The sequence below is a fragment of the Ascaphus truei genome, chromosome 11 (genome assembly GCF_040206685.1).
Source record: "Ascaphus truei isolate aAscTru1 chromosome 11, aAscTru1.hap1, whole genome shotgun sequence".
NCBI lineage: Eukaryota > Metazoa > Chordata > Amphibia > Anura > Ascaphidae > Ascaphus > Ascaphus truei.
In genome coordinates, this window is record NC_134493.1 from 55924910 (window position 1) to 55950384 (window position 25475).

Here is a 25475-nt window from a genome sequence, read left to right on the forward strand (position 1 = left end):
AGTAAAGACACTGACTGGCACTGAGAGTTTGCAGCAGGGGAACCTGGTCCAATTCCCGGTGTCGGCTCCTTGTGACCTTGGGCAAGTCACTTTATCTCCCTGTGCCTCAGGCACCAAAACATAGATTGTAAGCTCCACAGGCCAGGGACCTGTGCCTGCAAAATGTCTCTGTAAAGTGCTACGTAAAACTAGCAGCGCTATATAAGAACACGCTGTTATTATTATTATAGGAGCCAGGCAAGGAGGGTTACACATGGTTCCCTGGGTTACATTTGTGTCCCCCATACAAGCGAGAGCCGGACCTGCCCATGGTTCAATAAATCAGACACAGGAGTTTAACTTATTGTTTAATTTTAATAAATAGCTAGAACAGTTTTCATTTCGTTTTCTCGCTTCCGTTTGTTTGTTTTTTCCTGTTGCTACAAGCTGCGACTCCCTCGGAGGGCTGGGGACGTGGTCACGTGACGCTTCGATTTACAAAACACGGACTTCATTTTTTTGCCAAGAGGAGAGAAGGGAGATTTTCGAACTCCGGGATTCTCCAGTTGTGTGTGGTTTTTTTTTACATTTTATTTAAAGGTTTAATGTTTTTTTTGGGGTAGAATAGGGATGGGGAGCGCTATAAAAAGGGGCGAGAATGGAAGCACGACTTAAAAGGCACTTAGAGACAGGAAAAACAGCCCAAAAATCCTATAGGCCTTAAAATCTGTCCTTGAAACTCCAGGGCCTGGAGACCTTGGGGAGGGGTGAGGGGGGGATGGGAGGAGGGAGGGGGAGGGGGAGATGGGAGGGGGAGAGGGGGAAGGGAGAATTGGCAGTGATGTGTTGTAGTGGGTGGGCGGGGGAGGCGGAAGAGGGATTAGGAGCCCGAGAAATTAAAATTAAGTCGTGGAAAGCGAATTTTGGGCTGAGATCTGATCTTTTCAGTAAAAAGTTTACTTTATACAGTGTTCTTTTTCTGCGGAGAGAGAGAGACAAAAGACATAGTTAGACACAGACCTACAGTGCGTAGCGTGCTTAAAGCATCAGCAAATGTTCCATTTGCTTTTAGAAATAGGCGGTCTTTATTGCTCCATGAACCAAACTAGTTTCCCGAAGACTTTCCTCAGCATATCTGCAATTTTGTGACTTTTTATTTCCTCGTTTCAAATGGATATTTCTTAGCACGCGAGGAAAGTTTATAGCAAATATAGAAAACATGTGATAGTATGTTTCCTTTTTTTCCCACAGGTCCCCAAACCTAGATTCATTCACCCCATTGTTGAGTCAGACAGTGGTTAAGCTGCAGAGAGGGGTTCTGGGTAACTACATACAATAAGGAAAGTTTATGCTAAACGAAATTAAATTGTTTCAAATGGGACATAATAATGATTAAAACAAACAAATTCTGAAATGAAGAGTAGTAAAAAAGTATATATATTTTTATCAACATCACTACCGTATATCATGCTAGAAACATTTAATGTAGTTCATCTGTTCAATTTTGCACTGGCTCCCTCCAGTGGCTAAAAGTTTAGTATAATTGACGAACAGCAGTTTCTTACTAATTATGAACTACTCAATAAAAAAAGTAGTATAATATAATGAAAACCTCTCTGCTGTTAGCAAAGCACAGTGTAAAGAATATTTTATTCTTAATAAACCGTTGTCCTAAACAGAAATAAAACATGGCCGCCATCTTCAGACATCTTGCACTGGTGGTTACCATGGTGATTTTAGTAGTACTGGCTTGGGGCCTTGGCTTTAGCTTTCAGCTGGGTAGACCATAAAATAGCTAGTAATTCTTTGCATTACACAGAGATGTTCTTTTTGGCTTTTAAATTAGTAAATCAAGTAGGTAGCAAATACGGATAATGTCCTTCCTTCTGTACAACGCATGTAAAACTGGTTTAGTCCCTGAATTTTACTTTTGTGGCCTTGTCAAGTTATTGTAATTATTGATATTTTTGCTAGAATTCCAGATTTTTGTGTAGTATCTTATAGATAAGTAACAATTTGGTTTGAGGCATGAGGAAAATGCATGCTCCTGAGCTCTCTTACCTGTAGTGCCCCTAATTAAAACCCCTCCATGTTCATTACACATCCCTCTTTCTTAAATCTTATTTGTATCCCCATCATGCAGTGTGTTGGTGGATGCAGCATTCAAAGCATCATTATACTCCATGGATAACACCCTCCCTCAGTCTCAACAGCACATGGCATGCAGATGGGAGCCCAATATCATCAGCAGCATAGTCACCTTCATACTCCTAAACTGACTCCTACCTGAACCTAATAATAAATCCGCCCGAGACCTACACAATTCTATACTTGAATACAATCTAAAATCCAAATTTACACCCATGACCCATTTACTTAAACCAAAACCTTTACCTGTTATTACTGTACATGAGTATCTCAGTGTTGGGTAATACATGGAAAACCATTGTTTTCTCTTTACAACACCATAGCGCATACAGTACGTTCTAGATCAGTGGTATTACACCTTTTTTTTTTAAGGCACCCTATACTTATATTGGGAAAGTCTGAGGAACCCCAATCCTCTCTAATTGCGCACCTGAGATCAGGTGCATCGTAAGGAACCCCAACCGTCTCTAATAGCGCGTCTGGGATCAGATGCATTGTAAGGAACCCCAACCCTCTCTAATAGCGTGTTCGAGATCATATGCATTGTAAGGAACGCCAACCTTCTCTAATAGCGCGTCTGAGATCAGATGCATTGTAAGGAACCCCAACCCTCTCTAATAGCACGTCTGAGATCAGATGCATTGTAAGGAACCCCAACCCTCTCTAATAATGTGTCTGAGATCAGATGCATTGTAAGGAACCCCAACCCTCTCTAATAACGTGTCTGAGATCCGATGCATTGTAAGGAACCCCAAACCTCTCTAATAGCGTGTCTGAGATCCGATGCATTGTAAATTCTTCTGTATTTGGTACAATATTGAAATGACCTGAAAATTGCAGGAAATCCTTTAGGGGTGCCCGAGGAACCCCAGTGTTCCAAGGAACCCTGGTTGAAAAACACTGTACTAGACGTTTACATCGTCCTTTAGCTCTTTATCTTAACATATCTATTTAACATTATGCAGTGTAGTCAATGATGTCATTTATTGTCTTGTTTATTTTACGATACCCCATTGTTTTGTGAGGCCGATGTCGTATGTCTGGTTAATCCCTTGAGGGCCACGTGCTGCTGGGCCCCTCTAGCATTCATGGGGTTACGAAAAAATGGTCTGTTAAACAATGGCTGTCCTCCTTGTTATTCTGCAGGCTACCAGATTGGCAACTCTCCCTGATTTTCTGTGAACCGCACTGGTTTCTAGCTTCAGGGATCCATTCTGTAAGCACACATGTTGATACTGCCCGCTGCCACTTATAGTCGCTGACCCAGCTAATGCCAGCACTTAATGCTCTTTAAAACGTACTGCACAAATTCACTGAAAAACACGGGTACACATATACACACCGATGCAGTTCAAAACACATCTCTGATGTTCTGACATTTTCTTTTGCTTATACACATGCTTTGAAATGTACATAAAGAAATAATATGCATTTCAATATCCCCTAATGCACAGGACTCAGGAGGACACAATTACATTGAATACATTCGGTGCAACACAACATATCAGCGGTGAGACATTCAGCCATCTGCGAGACAAGGAGAGTTGACCAACCAAAGGGCACAGCGCAGCCCCCGATGTGGCAACTACCCAGCACCATCAAGGCCACTATAGTATTCTCCGAGCGGAAGCGTCAGAAGACATGGACAGAGCAGATAGGCCAGAGATAAACAGGGAACAGTGTGGGTATGGGAAGGCAACAGGAAGTGTGTGGCAAGGGGGAAGACAGGAAGTGTGTGGCAAGGGGGAAGACAGGAAGTACAGCTTAAAGAGAGGAGAATGTATCACGGAAGCTAAAGAAAAATGAAACCAAGAAATGCAGGGAGACCAGGAAGGGTGTAGTAACAGGAGCACAGGAAGTCATAGTGAGCAAGATGTGCATGGTGCAGAGGTTTCAGAAGGTTATGGTGAATGGAAGTGTGTGGTGTAGGGGAAACAGGGATTGAGAGTGAACAGGAAGTGCTTGGTGATGGAAGCACAGGACATCATAGTGAATAGGTAGAGAACGGTGAATAGAATAGCTTGTGTATTTAGGATGCACAGGAGATGCCTCATTCAGTCTTGTACACGGTAAACAGCTACAGGAAATGTAGCGTCCGGAATTGCACAAGGACTGGAAGCAACATTCAAAGATACTAGAAAACCAATGAGCACATAGAGTCCAGAAAAACAAGAAGTACAGAGAGGCAGCATAGAGACAGGAAGTGCATCTCAGACATGCAATGAATTATGGGATACCTGTGATACGGGAACTGGGAGGTGGAGTAGTAAAGATTATGCTATAGGAAAGGATAACAAAATGAATGTAATATGGGTTAACAGAGCATGGTAATTAATACAACTCATCCAGACATAAAGAATCAAACAGTGATGTGTTCTCCCCAATACACATCAGAAGGAACATATAGGATCAGTTTTGAATTAACTAATAGAGGGGTTTAAATAAATTGCAGAGTAGTTTTAATACATTACCTCTTAGGTACAACAAACAGTATAGTATTGTTGATTTCAAGTTGTAGCTCACTACACTTAGCATATTATTTCATTATTGTTTCCTACTGACTATGAGAGTGAGTAGTGGACGAAGGAGGAAACCCATTCTCAAAATGTTATTGGATTCTGCAAGTAATTCTGATCATACGAAGACTGGGTGTTATGTGATTCTCTATTGTCAATAAAAGCTGCTAGAGCCGATTAAGACACATGTGTGGAATGTATTATGATGGACGAAAAATGCTCTGAAGGACAGGAGCCAATTCTCAAATTCCGTTGTATCCTGGTAAGAGCCGGGCATGTATTTGGTCATTAGGAGTTTGATTCTGCAGTTTGGATAAGTTCTGTGGCATAATGATTGTTACAATATGAAGATTACAATGGGATGAGAACAGTCGCGGATTTCCCACTAGGCACAATAGGCCCGGGCGACAACATTTGGAGACGGCATACAGAGGCCCCGCTCTCTCCCCTACTGATTGCCGGTGGAGAGTGTGGGGCATCTGTAAAGGTCTCTTACCTTCTCGCCACCCTCCTCTTCTTCAGGGTCATGGCGTCAAATGACAGCATGACGTCACGTGGAGTTGCGTTGGCATGGAAACGCATTGTCACGTGACGTCGTGGCGTCATTTGACACCGCAACACGGAAGGAGGGCCGAGCTGCCGGAGGAGGTGGCCCAGGGTAAGTGCCATGGGGTGGTAACATTTGAAATCCGCCACTGGGTGAAGTTAAGTGAGTCAGAAAGAAATGAAGAAGTAAGAAATAGGCAGGTAAACAGAGGATACATTTGGGTTTGTAACCATGTCCCCATCAGAGTGGCTTGACCTGCATTTCTGGCCTCTATGGTAGTGATTTGGTTAAACCCATTCACTGTTGAAAATAACAGTCACCATGAACGATTATTATCTATGGTCATCATTTACAAACTGCTTTCCTAGAGGATTCTGGGAATAGGACGAGGCAGGACTTACGTTCCAGGTAGTTACGGGCGACGAATTTCAAGAGTTCGTCCAATAGGATGACAGGGAAGGACATCTTGAGGACGATAAGCCACTGAGTGACGTCCAGAGGGGTCAACTTGAAGATCATCTGAGGGAAGGAAACCGATCACATTAGCCGAATATCCAGAAATAGGACTCCTGACCAATTATAGAATAGCAATCATGACCAATCATGTTAGCTGAGTATCTCAGAATAGGGATCTTGACCAATCACATAAGAAAATAACACAACAAAGATCTCAACTAGTCATTGACACATGGGAATCCTACTACATATCTGAAGATAATTTGGGAAAATATACATTTTTAGCATTAATACATGGCCTGTGATCAATTACAGTGTGAATACTTGAATGCAAGTTTAGACCGGCATGTATGCTTCCTGTCACTGGTATCATTTATTTCTAAAAACGAATTCCCCAATTTTAATGCTTACTTTAAACCAAATGTTTAATTGTCTTCATCTTAAAATCAAATATTTGAGGTTTATCTGTCGGCCATCACTTTAAGCATTATACGGTACACATCAGTCTTATTATTTAGTTATGATGTACTGTATGATGTATATGAGTCTCAAATGTTGTTCCCGCGAGGGTGGAACATGCTGGTCATAGGTCGGTAGTTTTTACTTACGGGCAGGGGGTCAACATAAAGGATAAGGAAGTGAAGAGACATGGAGAGGCAGATGGACCCAAGCAGCCAGATGTTCACCCATGGTGGCATCCTGATAAGGGACTGATTCTCAGACAGACTGTGAAGAGAAGGGAGGAGGATGAGAGGGAAACACAGAGGGTGTGAGTACCTGAGAGGTGGAGACAGTAAGAGAGCGTGGGACAAAGAGACAGAGAGAGTTTGAAGGGAGAGTGAAATGGGAGTCTTGGAAAGAACGAGAAGGTAACACAAAGAGAGAGGACATGAGACAGTTTACGGGCGAGAGAGAAGACACAGAGTGTGTAATATGAGATAGAGGAAGGGAGAGTCATAGAATGTCTCCTTGCCTGTTGAGAGCATTGCACATCTCGATGGTGACCAGCACAGACAGAGCCATGGTCATGGGGACAGGAGATTCAAAGATTTCACACTCCAGACCCTCAAAGTCAACATTCTCGTCGTGGCACTGCATGAAGTGCATCTAAGAGGAGGGGAGAGAGGAGAGGTTAAACCAACGGGAAAGAGAGAGGGGTTATACGATCGGGACAGAGCGACTGAAGGGTTCTGTAACTAGGAAGTAGAGAGGTTATAATAGAAAGAGGGAACAAACGCATACCACCCAGAGAGTGGTAATGTATAAACACTTTCCGCTGTGGTATACCCTCTATCACTTACGTTAAGAGATAGAGAGAGGGTATATCATAACGGAGAGGTTACCCAGTGAGAATGAGAGAGGTTATAATTACACACTGCAGAATTATAGGTTATATCACTGGAGAAAACATGAACTGTTATGAACCACAGAAAGAGATAAAGTAGTAATTCTTCTAGAAGAGAAGCTAAAGAGAGAACAATTATACCATTAAAAGATACAGCATTACACTGGGATAGAAAGGGGTGCCATGTCTGAGTGAGTGGTGTTTAATCTCAGGAATTTCTGCCCCCCCCTCCCAAAAAAAAGCTAAAATAAATCCTTTTCCAGATACACAACATGCTTTGTGGATATCAAAAGCAGTGGCACTGGAGGCTGTTTGAAAGCAATTCTTATAAAGTAAGTGTCTGATTCCAGGTGTCCTGCAGTGGGAAGCGATGAAACGGTTTTAAATATGGGCAAATTCTGCGTTGCACCAGTAAATGGCAGGATCAATTGTTATTCAAGTAAAGAGGAGATGTTTACTGTGAAAGAGAGAGGGGAAGGAGAAGGAGAGGGAACGATAGAGAGGCTAGGGAGATCAATGGTAGGGAAGGGTTAATGACATACAACGTGAGTTAAAGAGAGACAGGGGAGGCAGAAGGAGAATACAGTAGGTCTCACCAGCTGATGAAGAGTAACTCCGGGTCCATCGTCAGAATAAATGAACCACCAGGCTGCAGCTCCCACAGTGGCTGCACCCACATAACCTGCAGGGAAGGGCAAGGACATGAGGTCACTTTGGGCTGTTGTAGCTCAATGACCACTGGGAGTATAGAGTTTGGTATAAGAGACGTTCTGGTTTGGTCTTCGGTATTACACCCCATCCTCACCTCCAATGGCCATATAACGGAAAAAGAGCCATCCGCTGATAAGGGGCTCCTTGGGGCTACGGGGAGGTCTGTCCATGATGTCCAGATCTGGAGGGTTGAAGCCCAGGGCTGTGGCTGGGAGACCATCTGTGACCAGGTTGACCCAGAGCAGCTGAACGGGGATCAGAGCTTCTGGCAGACCTAGAGCAGCAGTCAGGAAGATACTGTGCGAAGGGAGAAAGAGAGAGAATGTGAGAGGAGAGAGACAAATGACAAGAACATAGAGAGGGATATTGAGCACAGGTCAGGGTAAGCGTTGGGGCAAATAAAGGAGAGGGTAGAGAGGAAGGCAGATGGAAAAGGAGACAGTCTCTCAAAGGGAGATGGATATAGCTGAGGAAGAGAGGGATTTATATGTGAAAGAAAAGGTTGAGAGAGAAATAGAGGAAAGGCGAAGGAAAGAGACATAAGAGAAGAGGTGGAATATTCTCGGAGCAGAGGTAGAAGAGGATGGATACAGGCACACAGTTCCCACCTCCATATTAGAGGAAATTAGGTATAGCTTGCATGGGGAAGACAGAAAGATCTACTCACCAGACAACCTCTCCCACGTTGGAGGAGATGAGGTAGCGGATAAATTGCTTCATGTTGTTGTAAATGGCACGGCCCTCTTCCACTGCAGACACAATGGTGGAGAAGTTATCATCAGCCAGAACCATCTCTGATGCTGACTTGGCTACGGCGGTACCAGAGCCCATAGCAATACCAATCTCAGCTTTCTTCAGGGCTGGGGCATCATTTACACCGTCACCAGTCTGCAAGAGGATAGTGATACAAAGTGAGATACACACAAAGCCTGGGCATTCTTTATACAGCACCAACATCAGCATGCAGGATGAGAATGGCAGATACCACATAGTGCAAGATACCTGGGCACGCCATAATAACACCACATTGTATAATGTACACACTCTTTGTAACACACACCATAGCTGTGATCTCATCGAAGGACTGCAGGAATTCTACGATCTTGGACTTGTGGGATGGCTCCACTCGGGCGAAGCAGGACGCGCGTTTGACGGCCTCTCTCTGTTCTGCGGGGGGCAGATCATCAAACTCACGCCCAGTGTAGGCGAGTCCGTTCACATCCTGATTCTCACTAAAGATGCCAATGCGGCGGCAGATAGCGATGGCTGTGCCCTTGTTATCACCGGTGATCATGATGACACGGATACCGGCTTCACGGCAGAGCACGATGGAGCCTATGACCTCTTTACGGGGGGGGTCCAGCATACCCACGACGCCAACAAAGGTCAGATCAACCTGCGGGAGGAGAGGTCACTTCGTTACATAGTTACATAACAGATGAGGTTGGAGAAAGACATTGAGTGCAACCTATGTTCAATTTAGGCATCTGAGATACAGATGTGGCTGACGTTGTTACTTCTGCTGGGGTGTTGTAGCGGAATACACACAACACACCAGCGGGGGCAGACACCATTTTTTAAAATAGGCGCATGCAAAAAAGAGCGGGGCATCAGCGGGTGCAATAACAACTGCTACAGCTGTACCCATCCTATATTTGTATTTACAGTGTATTTATTCAGAGGAAGGACACAAAAAAACACCAGGGAAAGATTATCCTATTATATCTCATAAAGGGGAAAATACATTATTACTTGACTCCATATAATGGCAACCGGATGTCTCCCTGGATCAACTTCCTTCCCATGTTTACTTATTTGTTATATCCACATATACCTTTCCTTTCAATAAAGATGTCTAAGGTTAATGGAGAGATACTTTTCCAGTAGAGAAACACTGCCACAATACTGGTAATTGAGACATGATATGCACCATGCAAACCATGGTGCAAGGGGGTCCAGGGAGTGATACTCCGCAGCATGGATTTATGGCAAAATGGAGCGCTACTTTGCAGTATAGAGACCCTACTAAACCGCATCTGCAGTATTAAGTCACTGTAGATAAGAAACCCATTGCAATGTAGAGTGAGGTCATAGTGTTCACACATTACCTCATAGTCAACAAACTTGGTGGAGTCTTCAAGAACCATGTCTTCTCTCTTTGGTGGGGTGTCTCGGGTGGCCAGAGCCAGACAACGCAGGGTGTCCCTTCCTGTGCCCCACTCCTTGATCACGGTCAATATCTTATCCTTGATGGATGGGGTGAGGGGTACACGGGTTGTGCCCACACGGACGTAGTTACAGCGGTCAATCACACCCTCAGGAGCACCCTGTGAGAAGGGAACGTTGAAGACGATGGGGGGGGGGGAGGGGGAAGGTAGGAGATGGAGGAGAGGGAAAAAGAAGCGAGGGCAGACAGGAGGAGTAAAGAGGTCATAAGGAAAAGGATGGAGAGAGGAAAGGGTAGGTAGGGAGACAGAGGGGAAAATAGATGGAAGGACAAAGTGGAGAGAAGAAGGAAAGGAATGGTATATTGAGATGGGTAGAGAGAGCGAGAGGAAGAATGAGAGAAAACATGTTAGAATTCAACCATGAGAAAAGAACATGCAACATTGTATAATAATATTAAGTATACTTAGCATCCCCCAAGAACTGTTGGTGAAACACTGCTTTATCACTCACATTACAGCAACAGTGCCTCCAACTAGACAGAGAACGCCAGCTTCCCAAGTACTATAATGGTCTCACCAACGACATATGTGATGGTGCAACCCCTGATCTCACCTTGATAAACATCTTGTTGCCCACGGCTGCGCGGGAGGCTTTGGCGGGGGAGCAGTAGACAGACATGGACTTCCTGTCACGGGAGAATTCCATGGTGAATTCCTTCTTCATCAGCTGCTTGATCACCTGTGAGAGGGGAAGCCGGGTTATTAAGCTAACAGAAGACACACTGTGTACGGAGAACTGATGGGCGTAGGTGACTAAGCAAGCAGAATGTACTATTTGACTGGTAAAGTATAGTGTTGGGTTCTCACTGAGTGACCAATGTTGGGCCAGCAGAGTGCACGTGGGCATCATAACATGCTACTGAGCAATGAAAGTGGCATAGACATAATTTGCCTTGTTGCTGGGCATTGGACAATTAGGAGAATGAGCAATATTAATTTAGTGGCGGTGACACCAAGAGCTGCACGAATTGCAGTATTGTTAGCCATGCTTCATATCAAGAGACTTTGCCCCAGTTCTTGTTTTCTAACTCTTACGCACGTGGTGAGTACTAGTCCTGTATCTCTATGGATAATGGGGACTTGGAAAACCAGAACTGGACTCTAGTTTCATGATGACATGGAGACAGGTTGGAATTGTGGGGCAACTTACTCAAGGTTCATGGAAAAGTGGTATATAATACAGTCATAAACCGGGTATAATTGAGGGGCAGATTGCTGGAAGGGATTTGGGTTACTTGTAAATGAGAAGTAGGAGGCAGGTGTCTGGTATAATGTGGTACTTGATATATTGTAGGCAGCCTGCTGTGTGTTACATAATTAGGTATCAATGACAGTAGTAGGCAGGCAGCTGGGATTATATGTTAAAGGGTATCAGGTTGGGGCATATTTCTATTAATTATTTAGAAGGTTATCCTTTGCATGTGGGTGGTATAGCATAGCAACGGCACATCAATGGGTAGGATGAAGATGCTTTAGGTCTAGATATCAATGAGGTGGCCGGATGGCTTGTTGCTCTGTACCCGTAGGGCAGGTTGTTGGGAACCTAGTATTGGGTATCTGGGACATCAGCGTTCCAGGTACTTACGGAGTTGCAGGCATTGGCACGCTCTACTTTAGACAGAGTCCTCACATCTGTGTTAAACACATTCATCTTCTCAACAAGAGTTGTCAATGCAGTCTCGGTGGCTTCTCCGACCTTCTCAAACACTCCCTTAGTCTGTGGGACAAACACATAGACCCGCTCAGCTCTATACATGTACAATGTTGAACTTTCAATATACAGGACAATCCAGTTTTACAATTCTCTAAACATCAGCCACATCAGTCATTAGGGCTGTCCATGGGCATCTCCCAGGGCCATACATATAGATTAATGACATCACTGCAGAACACAGATCTTTAACCCATGCATTCTAATATTAAAATATTCAACACGCGGCCATTTACTAATCAAATGATGCCCTTTCCTTGTAAGTTAGTTTTGTAATCCTTCTGAAGCCTTATTTTTTAGGTTCTTCACTGAAATGTATTTTTTGTCTTGTTTCCTTCCACTTTTCCTGTCTTTAAATGCCTTTTAATGTATATATATATATATATATATATATATATATATATATATATATATATATATATATATATATTAACGGTCTGAGATGCAGTCATAACCTGAAGCAGAAGGTAGGTTGCTCTAGGACAGGGGTGGCCAAATCCAGTCCTCAAGAGCTACCAACAGTCCGATTTTCAGGATATCCCTGCTTCAGCACAGGAGGCTCAATCAGTGGCTCGCTCTTCAACTGCACCACCTGTGCTGAAGCAGGGATATCCTGAAAAGTTAACCTACTGGTAGCTCTTGAGGACTGGAGTTGGCCAGCCCTCTCCTAGGACCACTCAACATTCTTTATTGACGTTCCAATGCAACGTATGGCACAACATCCAGTTTTCTGTAATTACCTCGACTACCAGCATGAGGAGCTCAGCACATAGTCATTCAACAGCCTGGGCTGGAGAGACAAAGCCTCACCAACTTGTTAATGTAAGTTATCCCTTTGCAACTCTTGTGGGAAAAATGTTTATGGAAGGAACTGCATATAACCCATCCATATTATATATTAATAAACACTTGAGGAAATTCTTATGTAGTCCAATCAAAATCCAGTGCTACAGTATGTTACTCTTGTATTTAGTTCATGCAGCCAGGCACTTGGTTAGATGACCACTCCATACAGGATAGGGGTGATGAGATAGGGGTGGTATCAGTTGTCAGGGCTTTTACCTCGTTAAAGTCGAGAGAAGAGTCATTGCAAAGTGCACAGATTGTGGCCAGTTCCACCAGCCCATCATACTGGCCGGCCTTCACATTCTTATCATTCTTCTGACTGAGGGGAGCGCCACAGAGAGGGAAGGAGAGCAAGGGAGGTAGGGAGCATGGCATCGAAAGAGGAGTGGAATATGGAGGAGCACAGACAGAAAAGAGAGGGAGATAAGGCATCAGGGAGGAGGGCAGAAGAAAGAACACAAGAGACAGAGAGAAGAGAGCCACAGATGTAAGAGAAGAGGTGTTAGAGGGAGAAGTACAGTATAGAAAGAGAGGCAGTAAAGGGGGGTAATATGAGTGAGGCAGGATGAGGGTGTAAGGGAAGGGAGAGACACGAAGAGGGTGAGGCAAAGGATGTGAGAGTACAGTGAAAAGGAAATAGTGATGGATACAAGGTAAAGAACGATGGGAAAAAAGGGAAAGGTGAGACAGGGAATGGGAGGAAGAGAAAATAGAGATAATGGTTTATTGAAAAACAGGTGGAATTAGGGTGTAGTATGGAAGTATGTTGGGGGGGAATGAAATGTGGAGGTGGGGGATCAGAGTTAGAGCATGGTCTTTTAAACTGTTTCGTTGCTGTGTATGTCCTTCAGTGGTGAAGAGATTAACAAGAACAGGGAGGCCAGTGCAGCAAACAGGAGAAGCTGCCTACTCTTGTGTGAACCAGCAAGGCTGGAGAAGAAGGTGGGTAGTGCATGGGCCAAGAGTGAGGGATGTATCCCGGGAAGACAACACCAAGCCACACGTGGACTCACACATCTCCCTCGGGGGCGTAGGTGGAGCCTGTTATGGTGAATTCGTTCAGGGTGCAGACGTCACCATCAACTTTATCGAGCACAAACATCTGCGGGTAGCAGAAGACGAGAGAGAGAGAGAGAGAGAGAGAGAGAGAGAGAGAGAGAGAGAGAGAGAGAGAGAGAGGGGGGGTTAGAGACAAAGGGATGACACGGGATGGAGCCATTTTAAAAACTCAATGAGGCCGATTTACAGAGGTAAAATTGTTGTATCTGACGCCTTAAATTCATTTACTAATTTCAAACTGCGTGACCTCAAATTTGAATATAAATTACTGCTTTTAAGGGCTAATCAAGTACTAATATCAAAGCGAGGGAAGAATATGGCTGGGATACTCTTTCTGATCAGTAAGATCGAAGGCAAATGAAATATTTCGCAAGGACAATTATTATTTAGAGAAGAGAATTTTGGGGTCATATTGAACATCTAATGTGAACTTTCATATCTTCTTATGAAAGTTATCAAACAAGTATACAAGTACAGTATATATATATATATATGGGAAGTAGGTGATTTGAATTACGGGTGGGTCAACTCATTACATTATATTGTGTATCCCTAGGAGTCTGTTACAGGGGCTAGACGTGCCATCTTACCCTGCAGACAGACATCTGGTTGGTAGTCAGGGTGCCAGTCTTATCAGAGCAGATGACGGAGGTGCAACCAAGAGTTTCTACTGAGGGCAAGCTCCTCACAATGGCGTTCTTCTTGGCCATACGCCTGGTACCCAGGGCCAGACAAGTGGTGATTACAGCAGGAAGACCTGTGGGGGAGGGAGGCATCTGTGAGGCTTTAATAATAGGGAACTCTGAGCTGGTATTAGAAGTAGGATCATGCGGTGCTTTAATGTGGGAGCTTGGAGCTTGGTGTCAGCGAGCAAGGAGCTGTGAGCCTGTAACAATAGTTAGCTATGAGTTTGGTGTTAATGTATAGGGGAAGGTTAATGACTTGACAGACATACCCTCAGGGATAGCAGCTACAGCCAGCGCCACAGCAATCTTGAAGTAGTATATGGCGCCTTTGATCCAGGAGCCACCATGGATGGGGTCATTGAAGTGTCCGATGTTGATCATCCAGACAGCGACACAGATGAGGGAGATGACCTTGGACAACTGCTCTCCAAACTCATCCAGTTTCTGCTGCAGAGGAGTCTTATCCTGCTCGGTGGCTGCCATCTCATCACGGATTTTACCAATCTCAGTGCCGGCTCCAGTGGCAATGACAACACCAGTTGCCTTACCAGCTCCTACGTTGGTACCCTGAGGATGATAAGATATGAAGTGTAGATGAATTAAGAGAGTAAATGAGGATACAGAAAAAAAATAAGAGAGAAAGAGTGTGCAAACAAGGTGCCGAAAGTGAGAAAATAAGGGAAGATGAAGACAGGAAGAATTGATAGGAAGGAGAAGAAAATAGAGGAGAAAATAAAAGAAAGGTGAAAGATAATGAGATGAGAAAGAGGAAAAAAGGGAATTATAAGGGAAACAACAGAGTATAAAAAGGATAGAGAGAGAGAGAGAGAGAGAGAGGGAGAGAGAGAGAGAGAGAGAGAGAGAGAGAGAGAGAGAGAGAGAGAGAGAAAGGAGTGAATGAAGAAAGATAGAAGCAGAAACAAAATGGAGCAGAAAGACAAGATGGCGATATAGTAGAAAGCATTACTCACAGAAAACAGCATGTTTTTCTTGTCTTGGTTGACAGCTCTGGCGTCGGGGACAATGTCTGTGTGTTTTATGACAGAGACAGACTCGCCTGGGAGAAAGGGAGGTATAGGGTGAGACTTTCAGGGAAACAGCCAGGGAGTAGAGCAAGAAGCTGACCAGAAAGAATGCCCCTATTGACCTGGTCACCTTACCTGTCAGGATGGACTGGTCAATACGTAGGGTGGTGGATTTAATGTTGATGAGTCTGATGTCAGCAGGGACTTTGTCACCAACTAGCAGAGAAAGAGAGAGGTAACAAAGAGGCATTTAGAGACAATGGTGTGACATGTCTCCATGTTTACTACTGTACATCATTATCGACAGTGTTTGTGCCAAATGTAAGAAACAGTTTTCTAGTATGGAATGAAATTGTTAGCTTGGGACATTTATGGTCCAGAAGATATTTATTACTCTAGTACAAGGATGAAAAATGGCGCCCAAAAATACAGAATTTGCTACGTCCCATTATGTATGTCATATAACTCTTACCAGTGACACTCCCTAAATCATGAGCAGAAGCTACACGTAAGCAAAGTACCTTCATACACCAGCGTTCGAGGATAATGACACTATCTGTGCGTAAATTACTCAAAAATTGTCTTGATGCATATTGATTTTGATTCATAATGTATTAGAAATCAGTCCTGTGGGTTCAACATCTCAGATCTCTCCTTTCTACGTTTGGCCTTTACTGTTTTAATGCACGAACACTCTCTGAGATATGAGCTAGTGACATTTACAGTTCTCTCCCTCGTACATGGCAAGAGAAGGTCCCGAGCCTGTGAACTAGGGAATTAATAATGGCATTAAAAATGGCATTGTCATTGTCCCAGGAATTCTGGGTGTGAGGTGACCTTTTATCATAAAAGTCTTGTAAGGCACTAATAATCTTAAAGAGATAGAGAGAGAGAGAGAGAGAGAGAGAGAGAGAGAGAGAGAGAGAGAGAGAGAGAGAGAGAGAGAGAGAGAGAGAGAGAGAGAGAAAGAGAAATAGAATAATTTAGTAATTTAGACTATATAGCAAAAGACGGGGAAGTTACAGGAAGAAACAGATCATTAACCCTTGTTGCTGCCCTCAACACACCTGCCACCTCTACGATGTCTCCAGGCACAAGTAGTCTGGCCTTGATTCTCTGTACAGATTTCCTGTCGCTGCGGTAGACCTTCCCCATCTCGGGCTCATATTCCTTGAGCGCCTCAATGGCGTCTTCAGCGTTCCTTTCCTGGAGACACAGAGAAGGGTTTCTTCAAGAATATATTTGAACCCAATCCATAAGATTGAGGTTTTCTAACTAGACCCCTTCAGCGTTTCAGGCTCCTCCAGCACGGAGGAGTTTAATGTTGCCCTTAATGCTTAGACCCATCTGTTTACCCAGGCGTTTACCCATCACCAATCCTGCATTTAATACTAAACTTTCCATTCTGTAATTTGTGACATGCTCAATTTGTATCCTGTGTTTGATGTCTATCATAGTCTTTCTTTATTTTGTAAATATGAAGTGTTTGCAGTCTCATTGGGAACATATTGTTATTATCTACTCTTATATCTATTTATCTATCTATGATACTTAACCTAACACTCCAAGCTCAGCACATTCCCTCAATAATAATGCAATATCACTCAAATCCCACTACCAACACCATTTCTATCCCAGTCCTTCCCTCAATCTGCAAATGTAAAGTTCTGTCTGGGAACACAGTAGCAGCAGTGCAGCTCTTCTCCAACACGAATACTGTCATATAGAGGAAAAAGGCTTAGCTCCATATATGCCCAGTCTGTGGCCAGTATGGGACTGACAGCAGCAGTGCAAGGCTCCCAAGCAGCCTGTGTTGTGTAAGTACCTGCCAGACTCCCACAACAGCATTGGCGATGAGGATGAGGAGGATGACAAAGGGTTCAACGAAGGCTGTGACAGTCTCTTCCCCTTCTTCAAACCAGGCGAGCACCTGCAAGAAAGAGAGAAAGAAATAATTATATCTCTGCAGGCATTTAAATCTTAGTCTGTAGACCAGTCACTTCACATGTGTCCTGATTGTTAATACCGCCTGCAGTTCAGGTGGTAACAGCCCCCCACCCCAGTCTTGCAGCACCCTTTGCTAGTCCAGTAGAGACTGATACAGCTCTGACACAGCACTTTAATCCTGCTCTGCATAACCCTCTGCGATTCTACTACTGACCCCCCTGCAATGCTAATACTAATCAGCTCCTGCTGGATCTTCTGATATCTCCTGTACTAATCCCAAATACAGTTGTAACAGCATCTAAGGCATTGCACGCAGCATCCCTCTGCTATTCCAGTAACGATCCAACTCACCCGTTTATTATTACTAGCACAGCTCAAACCTCTCTCTGCTATTCCTGCACTAACATCTCCCTCTGCTATTCCTGCACTAACATCTCACTCTGCTATTCCTGCACTAGCATCCTCCTCTGCTATTCCTGCACTAACATCACCTCTGCTATTCCTGCACTAACATCTCGCTCTGCTATTCCTGCACTAACATCTCACTCTGCTATTCCTGCACTAACATCTCCCTCTGCTATTCCTGCACTAACATCTCCCTCTGCTATTCCTGCACTAACATCTCCCTCTGCTATTCCTGCACTAACGTTTACCTCTGCTATTCCTGCACTAACATCTCACTCTGCTATTCCTGCACTAACATCTCTCTGTTATTACTGCACTAACATCTCCCTCTGCTATTACTGCACTAACATCTCTCTGCTATTCCTGCACTAACATCTCACTCTGCTATTCCTGCACTAACATCTCTCTGCTATTCCTGCACTAACATCTCTCTGCTATTCCTGCACTAACATCTCTCTGCTATTTCTGCACTAACATCTCCCTCTGCTATTCCTGCACTAACATCTCACTCTGCTATTCCTGCACTAACATCTCTCCCTGCTATTCCTGCACTAACATCTCTCTGCTATTCCTGCACTAACATCTCCCTCTGCTATTCCTGCACTAACATCTCCCTCTGCTATTCCTGCACTAACATCTCTCTCTGCTATTCCTGCACTAACTTCTCCCTGGCACATCTTTGTCACTGCTTCTCAGTTTTGACCATAGCTTCCCATGCTAGTCCAATACCTGCTCTTACAGTACCAGTCCTCACTTACACAAAACTATCACTGAGCCTCATTCTTACGTTGCAGTACTCTCTGCTATTCCTGCAACGACTCTCACACAAGCCAACTTTGCCAGCTCATTGCACCTACTCTGTATACCTTTCGGTTCCCCATCTTTTAAAACCTGACCCTAAAAAAGTACAGTAATTGCTCTGTTCTGTGCCTGGAGCCCTCACTCTGTACTGAGTGCATTCAGTAGGATGACCGGGGGGTTGAGATACTAAGACGGCGTCCATGCTGCCGGAGACTGAGCAGAGGCGTCCGCGCACGGCGCAATCACATTGCCTTAAGGCATTGATCGCGGCCATAGACCGTACGCACGAGCGACAGCAGGAGTGTGCACGCGATGCGTGATGAATCAGTTGAAACTGATTTCTCGGCGCAACGGGAAGGTCACGTGAGCGGTTCGCCCAATGAGGGCGAACCAGCTTTGTGACGTCACAGACACGCCCCTTGACACAAACCCCCATGGCATGTCTACCATGTCCAGAAAACGCACACGCTTCACGCGGGTGACGTCACGGACGCGCACGCCTCCGCGCGGTCGAAGTCTGTATGGACGCAGACTAAAACATCCAATCTAAATAAGGATTCCACTTAGTAACACTGGGAAACCGCCTTCTTCTCACTCTCTCTGACCTCCTCTCTCTGACCTCCTCTCTGACCTCCTCTCTCTGACCTCCTCTCTCTGACCTCCCTCTCTGACCTCCTCTCTCTGACCTCCCTCTCTCTGACCTCCCTCTCTCTGACCTCCCTCTCTCTGACCTCCCTCTCTCTGACCTCCTCTCTCTGACCTCTCTCTCTGACCTCCCTCTCTCTGACCTCCCTCTCTCTGACCTCCCTCTCTCTGACCTCCCTCTCTCTGACCTCCCTCTCTCTGACCTCCTCTCTGACCTCCTCTCTCTGACCTCTCTCTGACCTCCCTCTCTCTGACCTCCCTCTCTCTGACCTCCCTTCTCTGACCTCCTCTCTCTGACCTCCTCTCTGTCGTTTGGTCACTTTATACCTTCCTTTTTCTTTGGCACTTTCTGTTTCTCCCCATATCATTATGCCCGTCCCCTTTTTCATTCTACCTGTCCTCCTAGGGCAGTGTTTTTTAAACTTTTTTTTCTTAAGAAACCCTATAATGGAAGAAACCTGGCCCTCTCTAATAGGGCATCTGAGATCAGATGCATTGTAAGGAACCCCAACCCTCTCTAATAGCGAGTCTGAGATCAGATGCATTGTAAGGAACCCCAACCCTCTCTAATAGCGCGTCTGAGATCAGATACATTGTAAGGAACCTCAACCCTCTCTAATAGCGCGTCTGAGATCAGATGCATTGTGAGGAACCCCAACCCTCTCTAATAGCGCGTCTGAGATCAGATGCATTGTGAGGAACCCCAACCCTCTCTAATAGCGCGTCTGAGATCAGATGCATTGTAAGGAACCCCAACCCTCTCTAATAGCGCGTCTGAGATCAGATGCATTGTAAGGAACCCCAACCCTTTAGAGATGCCCGACGAACCCCTGTTTAAAAACACTGCCCTAGGGGGTATCAGCTTCGTAGGTTGGGATACATTAGATGGGCATTGCTGGTGTGCTGTGCACTACTCCTTGAGCCAGGGACCCCCTTCCTGCTGTGTCCATTTGTCGTTACTTCCATGTACTTTTTTTTTTGCTAAACAACGTTGTCGTCCTCCCTCATGCATTGTACAGCGCTGTGGTATATGTTGGCTCCATACAAAGCAGCAGCAGCAGCAGATAATAATAAGCCCAGCTCTGTCGCTGCACCCCCCCCCCCCGTCCCGTATAAACAGCCTCTTGTGTTACACTGGGGTAGATTTACAGGTATTTAATGGGTGCCTCTCAGGCTTCATGCAGCTGTCGTTCTGTCACAGCACACGCCACCCGGGGCTGTCACTCACAGCCATCAGGAAACACCCTCTGTCACTCTCTTGACCTCCCCTGCCTTCCCTCCACCCCCTCTCCCTCCCTGGGACCCTTCCTCTCCCCGCAGCTGTCTGACAGTTGAGCTGGCCACTGGCCGGGGATCGAGTTATCTTCAAGACAAATTTAACCTGCAGAATGTGCCTCCGGTTGGGAAAATAAAAGGTCAGGGTGAACGCCAGGCTTAACCCTTTCTCCCGGGGAAGGAGTCACAAGCCTCGGCAGGGGGGGGGGGGGGGGTGCGTGACAGGTATCAGATGTGCGTGCCCGTGTCAGCTTACACACGTGTGCGTGTAGGAGCCGGTATATGCAGCTGATATGTGCATCATGTCTAAGTCTGCGTTTATAGCACCGTCGCGGCAAAACAAATGTATTGCCGCCATCGCGTGGGCTTATAGTGGAAGCGACGCAGCGACAGCTTGGTCGCGATCGCTGGAAGTCAAGTCAATTAGATTTTTCCAGCGACCGCAGCGTGACGTCACCGTCGCGTCGCTGTCGCCGGCACTATAAGCGCAGCAGAAAACGTGTGTGTGTTTGTGTCTAGGTCTGTTGGCCTTCAACTGTTGTCTGTTTTCTTAACGGTGCCCCCCTTAACATATATAGTAAGCGCTGGCGCGCACGGCATTGCGCGTGCACGTGCTGCGCGGGTTTTGTGCCTATAGTCCAAACGGTAACGTGCTTGGCTAGGGGGTGTGGCCATGACATCAGAAGGGTAGGCCTCACTGTGATTGGCTCACAGTGTCACGTGGTGCGCCAACAGCGCGAAAATACAAATTTCATGTCTTTCCTCAGATCTGCTGCGCCAACGCTCACGGCTGTGCACGCGTGTGTCTCAACTATAGCAACATCAGGCTCATGCACGCAATTATCATTGCCGTGTGCGTGCGTGCACAGTAGCGCGTGCGCTCACTATATTACAGGCCTAAGATGTGTGTGCGTCTATATTTTTGCATGTGCCTATGTGTGTTCAAAATGACACAGAACCTTCTGCACACTTAACTAATATGTTTGCCAGCGTGTGTGTATGTGAGAGCTGTGTGTCACTGTGTGCTATAACTTGTGTACAGAGTATCTGTATTGCTGTGTTTATGTGAGAGCTGAGTGTGTCACTGTGTGCTATAACTTGTGTACAGAGTATCTGTATTGCTGTGTGTATGTGAGAGCTGAGTGTGTCACTGTGTGCTATAACTTGTGTACAGAGTATCTGTATTGCTGTGTGTATGTGAGAGCTGAGTGTGTCACTGTGTGCTATAACTTGTGTACAGAGTATCTGTTTTGCTGTGTTTATGTGAGAGCTGAGTGTGTCACTGTGTGCTTTAACTTGTGTACAGAGTATATGGATTGCTGTGTTTATGTCAGAGCTGAGTGTGTCACTGTGTGCTTTAACTTGTGTACAGTGTATCTGTATTGATGTGTTTATGTGAGAGCTGAGTGTGTCACTGTGTGCTATAACTTGTGTACAGTGTATCTGTATTGATGTGTTTATGTGAGAGCTGAGTGTGTCACTGTGTGCTATAACTTGTGTACAGTGTATCTGTATTGATGTGTTTATGTGAGAGCTGAGTGTGTCACTGTGTTCTTTCACTTGTGTACAGTGTATCTGTATGGCTGTGTTTATGTGCGTGCGTGCGTGCGTGTGTCAGTCTGCGTGTCTCTGTGTATATCTGTCTGTGTGAAAAGCAGGCTGCTGACAGAGAGCAGTGTGAGGGACACAGTGACAAGTAGTAAAGATAAGAGACACAAGTGAACAAAGTGCGTGTGTGTTTGTATATTCCTGTGCCTTCTACTGCAGAATTCGGTTATCATAGAATTCTGTGCATATATTATCACACGTTAAGGGGGCACTGGGGGCCCATTTGCATGTAATTTCCCAGAATCCCTTGCTGCAGTGGAAACACTGTATGCTGGGCGATAATGGTGAAAGGCAGGGTTACAGACCTGCCTAAGACATGTAAATGAGCACACAGTAATATTTCCATTTGCTATATATATATGCCACGCCCCCCGGTCACCCGCTCCTGTCTCCTGCACCATAAGCAGGAATCGCTATTGCAACGGCGACGGTTGACGTCACGCGGCCGCGTCGCCGTAGCCTGCACTATAAGCGGAGCCTTAGCGTGCCCAGGGCCGCCAATATGAAATGAAACATGAAAGTAACCTCCGCTACGTTATTAATGCAAACAAACCTCGCTGACCGAGATCAATCCCAGATTGAACAATTGTTTAACGTTTTCAAAGTTGTCCCCCTTTCAAACAATGGACGAACCAGCCCGATGTATCCACAGGGTGAGCAGGCCGCTGGGCTGCCAGGGAGGGGAGGGTTAAACCTGGGACTGGGGATAAACATCCCACTTTCTTATTTCTCTCACTTCAAGCACTGTGTGTGTATGTATGTGTGTATGTATGTATGTGTGTGTATATATATATATATATATACACATATACACACTCTTACTATCTATACATTAATTTAGTAGCACTGTGTGTATCTGTATATATATATACATTACAATTAATTTGGTGAACTGTTACTAATGAATGTTAAAATGAAAACGTACAGCATTACAAAGATAGGCAAGAGTTATAGTATAGAATAGACCAGGGGGGCTCCAGTCAAGCCACCCCCCCCCCCCACCTCCCAACAGGTCAGGTTTCCAGGATATCCCAGCTTCAGCACAGGCGTCTCAATCAGTCCCTGCTTCAGCACAGGTGGCTCAATCAGAGGCTCAGTCTTCGGCTGATTCTCTGATTACGCCACCTGTGCTGAAGCTGGGATATCCTGAAACCCTGACCTGTTGAGGAAGGGAGGGTGGGGGTGGGGGGGGGGGAGGGGGTGTGAGGACGGGAGTTGAGCCCCCCCTGGTGTAAACTATAAATAGATGCATTAAAATGTGAACTGAGCAAAGAAAGGGCTCTGCTGTATTCCACCTTGAAATGACTTTTCGTCCCTGAGTGTTCACCTGTTGGTTTGTGACAGTATCTGTCAGCTCATGCATGTCAGTGTCACTGTCTGCACACAGTCAGTCAGGCTCTCTTAACAAGTGCACATTTGTACAATGGTTTTATATCCCGTGATAGGAGCCGCTGCAGGGAGGAGGAACAGGTCTGCTCCCTAAATTATATAGAGCTGGGGGCAACATCTGGAGATGCAAATGCACAGTGACTACTGCTGCTGTTTAAAAGGCCACTGTTTAAAACTCAAGAAACTATGTAAAATTCAATAAAGTCGGAGTTATAAAAAAAGCCACTATTTGGACATGCTACAGTGTAAAGAGACACAGAGTATCTCTTTATACTATGCATGCTTATTATATAGATACTCCGGTTCGCTTAATGTAAACTGCAGGTATATATCCACCATTAATATAAATATAAATATATATGTGCAATGTGTGCATCCTGTTTAAATACATATACTTACGAATGATATGCAGGCAGCCAGCAGCAGAATTCGGACTAGCAGATCCTCAAACTGTTCTGAAACCAGCTCCCACAGGGACTTTCCTAAAGTGAGGAGAAGACATGAGGGACTCAGAGATACAGGGACAACCCCCAACACCCACACACCCCTCCTTACTGGCCTTACATAGTAATAATAATAATACCCTTCCAGATTTTTATTGCCACTATTCTACTCACGCACCCAACCCATTCCTCATCTATCTCTGAGATTCACCTACATATGTCACCCCTATTCTACTCACGCACCCAACCCATTCCTCATCTATCCCTGAGATTCACCTACATATGTAACCCCTATTCTACTCACGCACCCAACCCATTCCTCATCTATCCCTGAGATTCACCTACATATGTAACCCCTATTCTACTCACGCACCCAACCCATTCCTCATCTATCCCTGAGATTCACCTACATATGTAACCCCTATTCTACTCACGCACCCAACCCATTCCTCATCCATCCCTGAGATTCACCTACATATGTAACCCCATTCTATTCATGCATCCAACCCATTCCTCATCCATCCCTGAGAGTCACCTGCATATGTAACCCCTATTCTACTCACGCACCCAACCCATTCCTCATCTATCCCTGAGATTCACCTACATATGTAACCCCTATTCTACTCACGCACCCAACCCATTCCTCATCCATCCCTGAGATTCACCTACATATGTAACCCCATTCTATTCATGCACCCAACCCATTCCTCATCCATCCCTGAGAGTCACCTACATATGTAACCCCATTCTACTCACGCACCCAACCCATTCCTCATCTATCCCTGAGAGTCACCTACATATGTAACCCCTATTCTACTCATGCACCCAACCCATTCCTCATCCATCCCTGAGAGTCACCTACATATGTAACCCCTATTCTACTCATGCATCCAACCCATTCCTCATCCATCCCTGAGAGTCACCTACATATGTAACCCCTATTCTACTCATGCATCCAACCCATTCCTCATCCATCCCCGAGAGTCACCTACATATGTAACCCCTATTCTACTCACGCACCCAAGCCATTCCTCATCCATCCCTGAGAGTCACCTACATATATAATCACTATTCTACTCATGCATCCAACCCATTCCTCATCCATCCCCGAGAGTCACCTACATATGTAACCCCTATTCTACTCACGCACCCAACCCATTCCTCATCCATTCCTCATCCATCCCTGAGAGTCACCTACATATATCATCACTATTCTACTCACGCACCGAACCCATTCCTCATCCATCCCTGAGAGTCACCTACATATGTAACCCCTATTCTACTCACGCACCCAGCCCATTCCTCATCCATCCCTGAAAGTCACCTACATATGTAACCCCTATTCTACTCACGCACCCAACCCATTCCTCATCCATCCCTGAGAGTCACCTACATATGTAACCCCTATTCTACTCACGCACCCAACACATTCCTCATCTATCCCTGAGAGTCACCTACATATGTAACCCCTATTCTACTCATGCACCCAACCCATTCCTCATCCATCCCCGAGATTCACCTACATATGTAACCCCTATTCTACTCACGCACCCAACCCATTCCTCATCCATTCCTGGGAGTCACCTACATATGTAACCCCTATTCTACCCATGCACCCAACCCATTCCTCATCCATCCCTGAGATTCACCTACATATGTAACCCCTATTCTACTCACGCACCCAGCCCATTCCTCATCCATCCCT

The 25475-nt window shown here is 45.3% G+C and overlaps 1 protein-coding gene across 2 annotated transcripts in view; it reads right to left on the bottom strand.

The window, feature by feature from the left end:
* Positions 1-334: 334 nt before the first annotated feature.
* ATP2A1 (ATPase sarcoplasmic/endoplasmic reticulum Ca2+ transporting 1) overlaps positions 335-25475 on the bottom strand; it is a 33741-nt gene continuing 8600 nt past the window's right edge. Inside the window, exons 3-22 of one of the 2 annotated variants that reach the window (XM_075566470.1) lie at positions 23727-23809; positions 17083-17187; positions 16325-16463; positions 15393-15473; positions 15204-15289; positions 14502-14799; positions 14137-14303; positions 13501-13589; positions 12704-12806; positions 11516-11647; positions 10484-10609; positions 9811-10029; positions 8763-9098; positions 8370-8590; positions 7797-7999; positions 7588-7673; positions 6620-6753; positions 6255-6372; positions 5592-5709; positions 335-958 (exon numbers count right to left, since the gene is read on the bottom strand). In XM_075566470.1, coding sequence (XP_075422585.1) covers positions 936-958; positions 5592-5709; positions 6255-6372; positions 6620-6753; positions 7588-7673; positions 7797-7999; positions 8370-8590; positions 8763-9098; positions 9811-10029; positions 10484-10609; positions 11516-11647; positions 12704-12806; positions 13501-13589; positions 14137-14303; positions 14502-14799; positions 15204-15289; positions 15393-15473; positions 16325-16463; positions 17083-17187; positions 23727-23809 — 2867 coding nt within the window. In that variant the 3' untranslated portion in view covers positions 335-935. Of the gene's footprint in view, positions 959-4364; positions 4406-5591; positions 5710-6254; positions 6373-6619; positions 6754-7587; positions 7674-7796; positions 8000-8369; positions 8591-8762; positions 9099-9810; positions 10030-10483; positions 10610-11515; positions 11648-12703; positions 12807-13500; positions 13590-14136; positions 14304-14501; positions 14800-15203; positions 15290-15392; positions 15474-16324; positions 16464-17082; positions 17188-23726; positions 23810-25475 lie in introns of those variants that run through there. The other variant, XM_075566471.1, reaches the window with a different exon arrangement.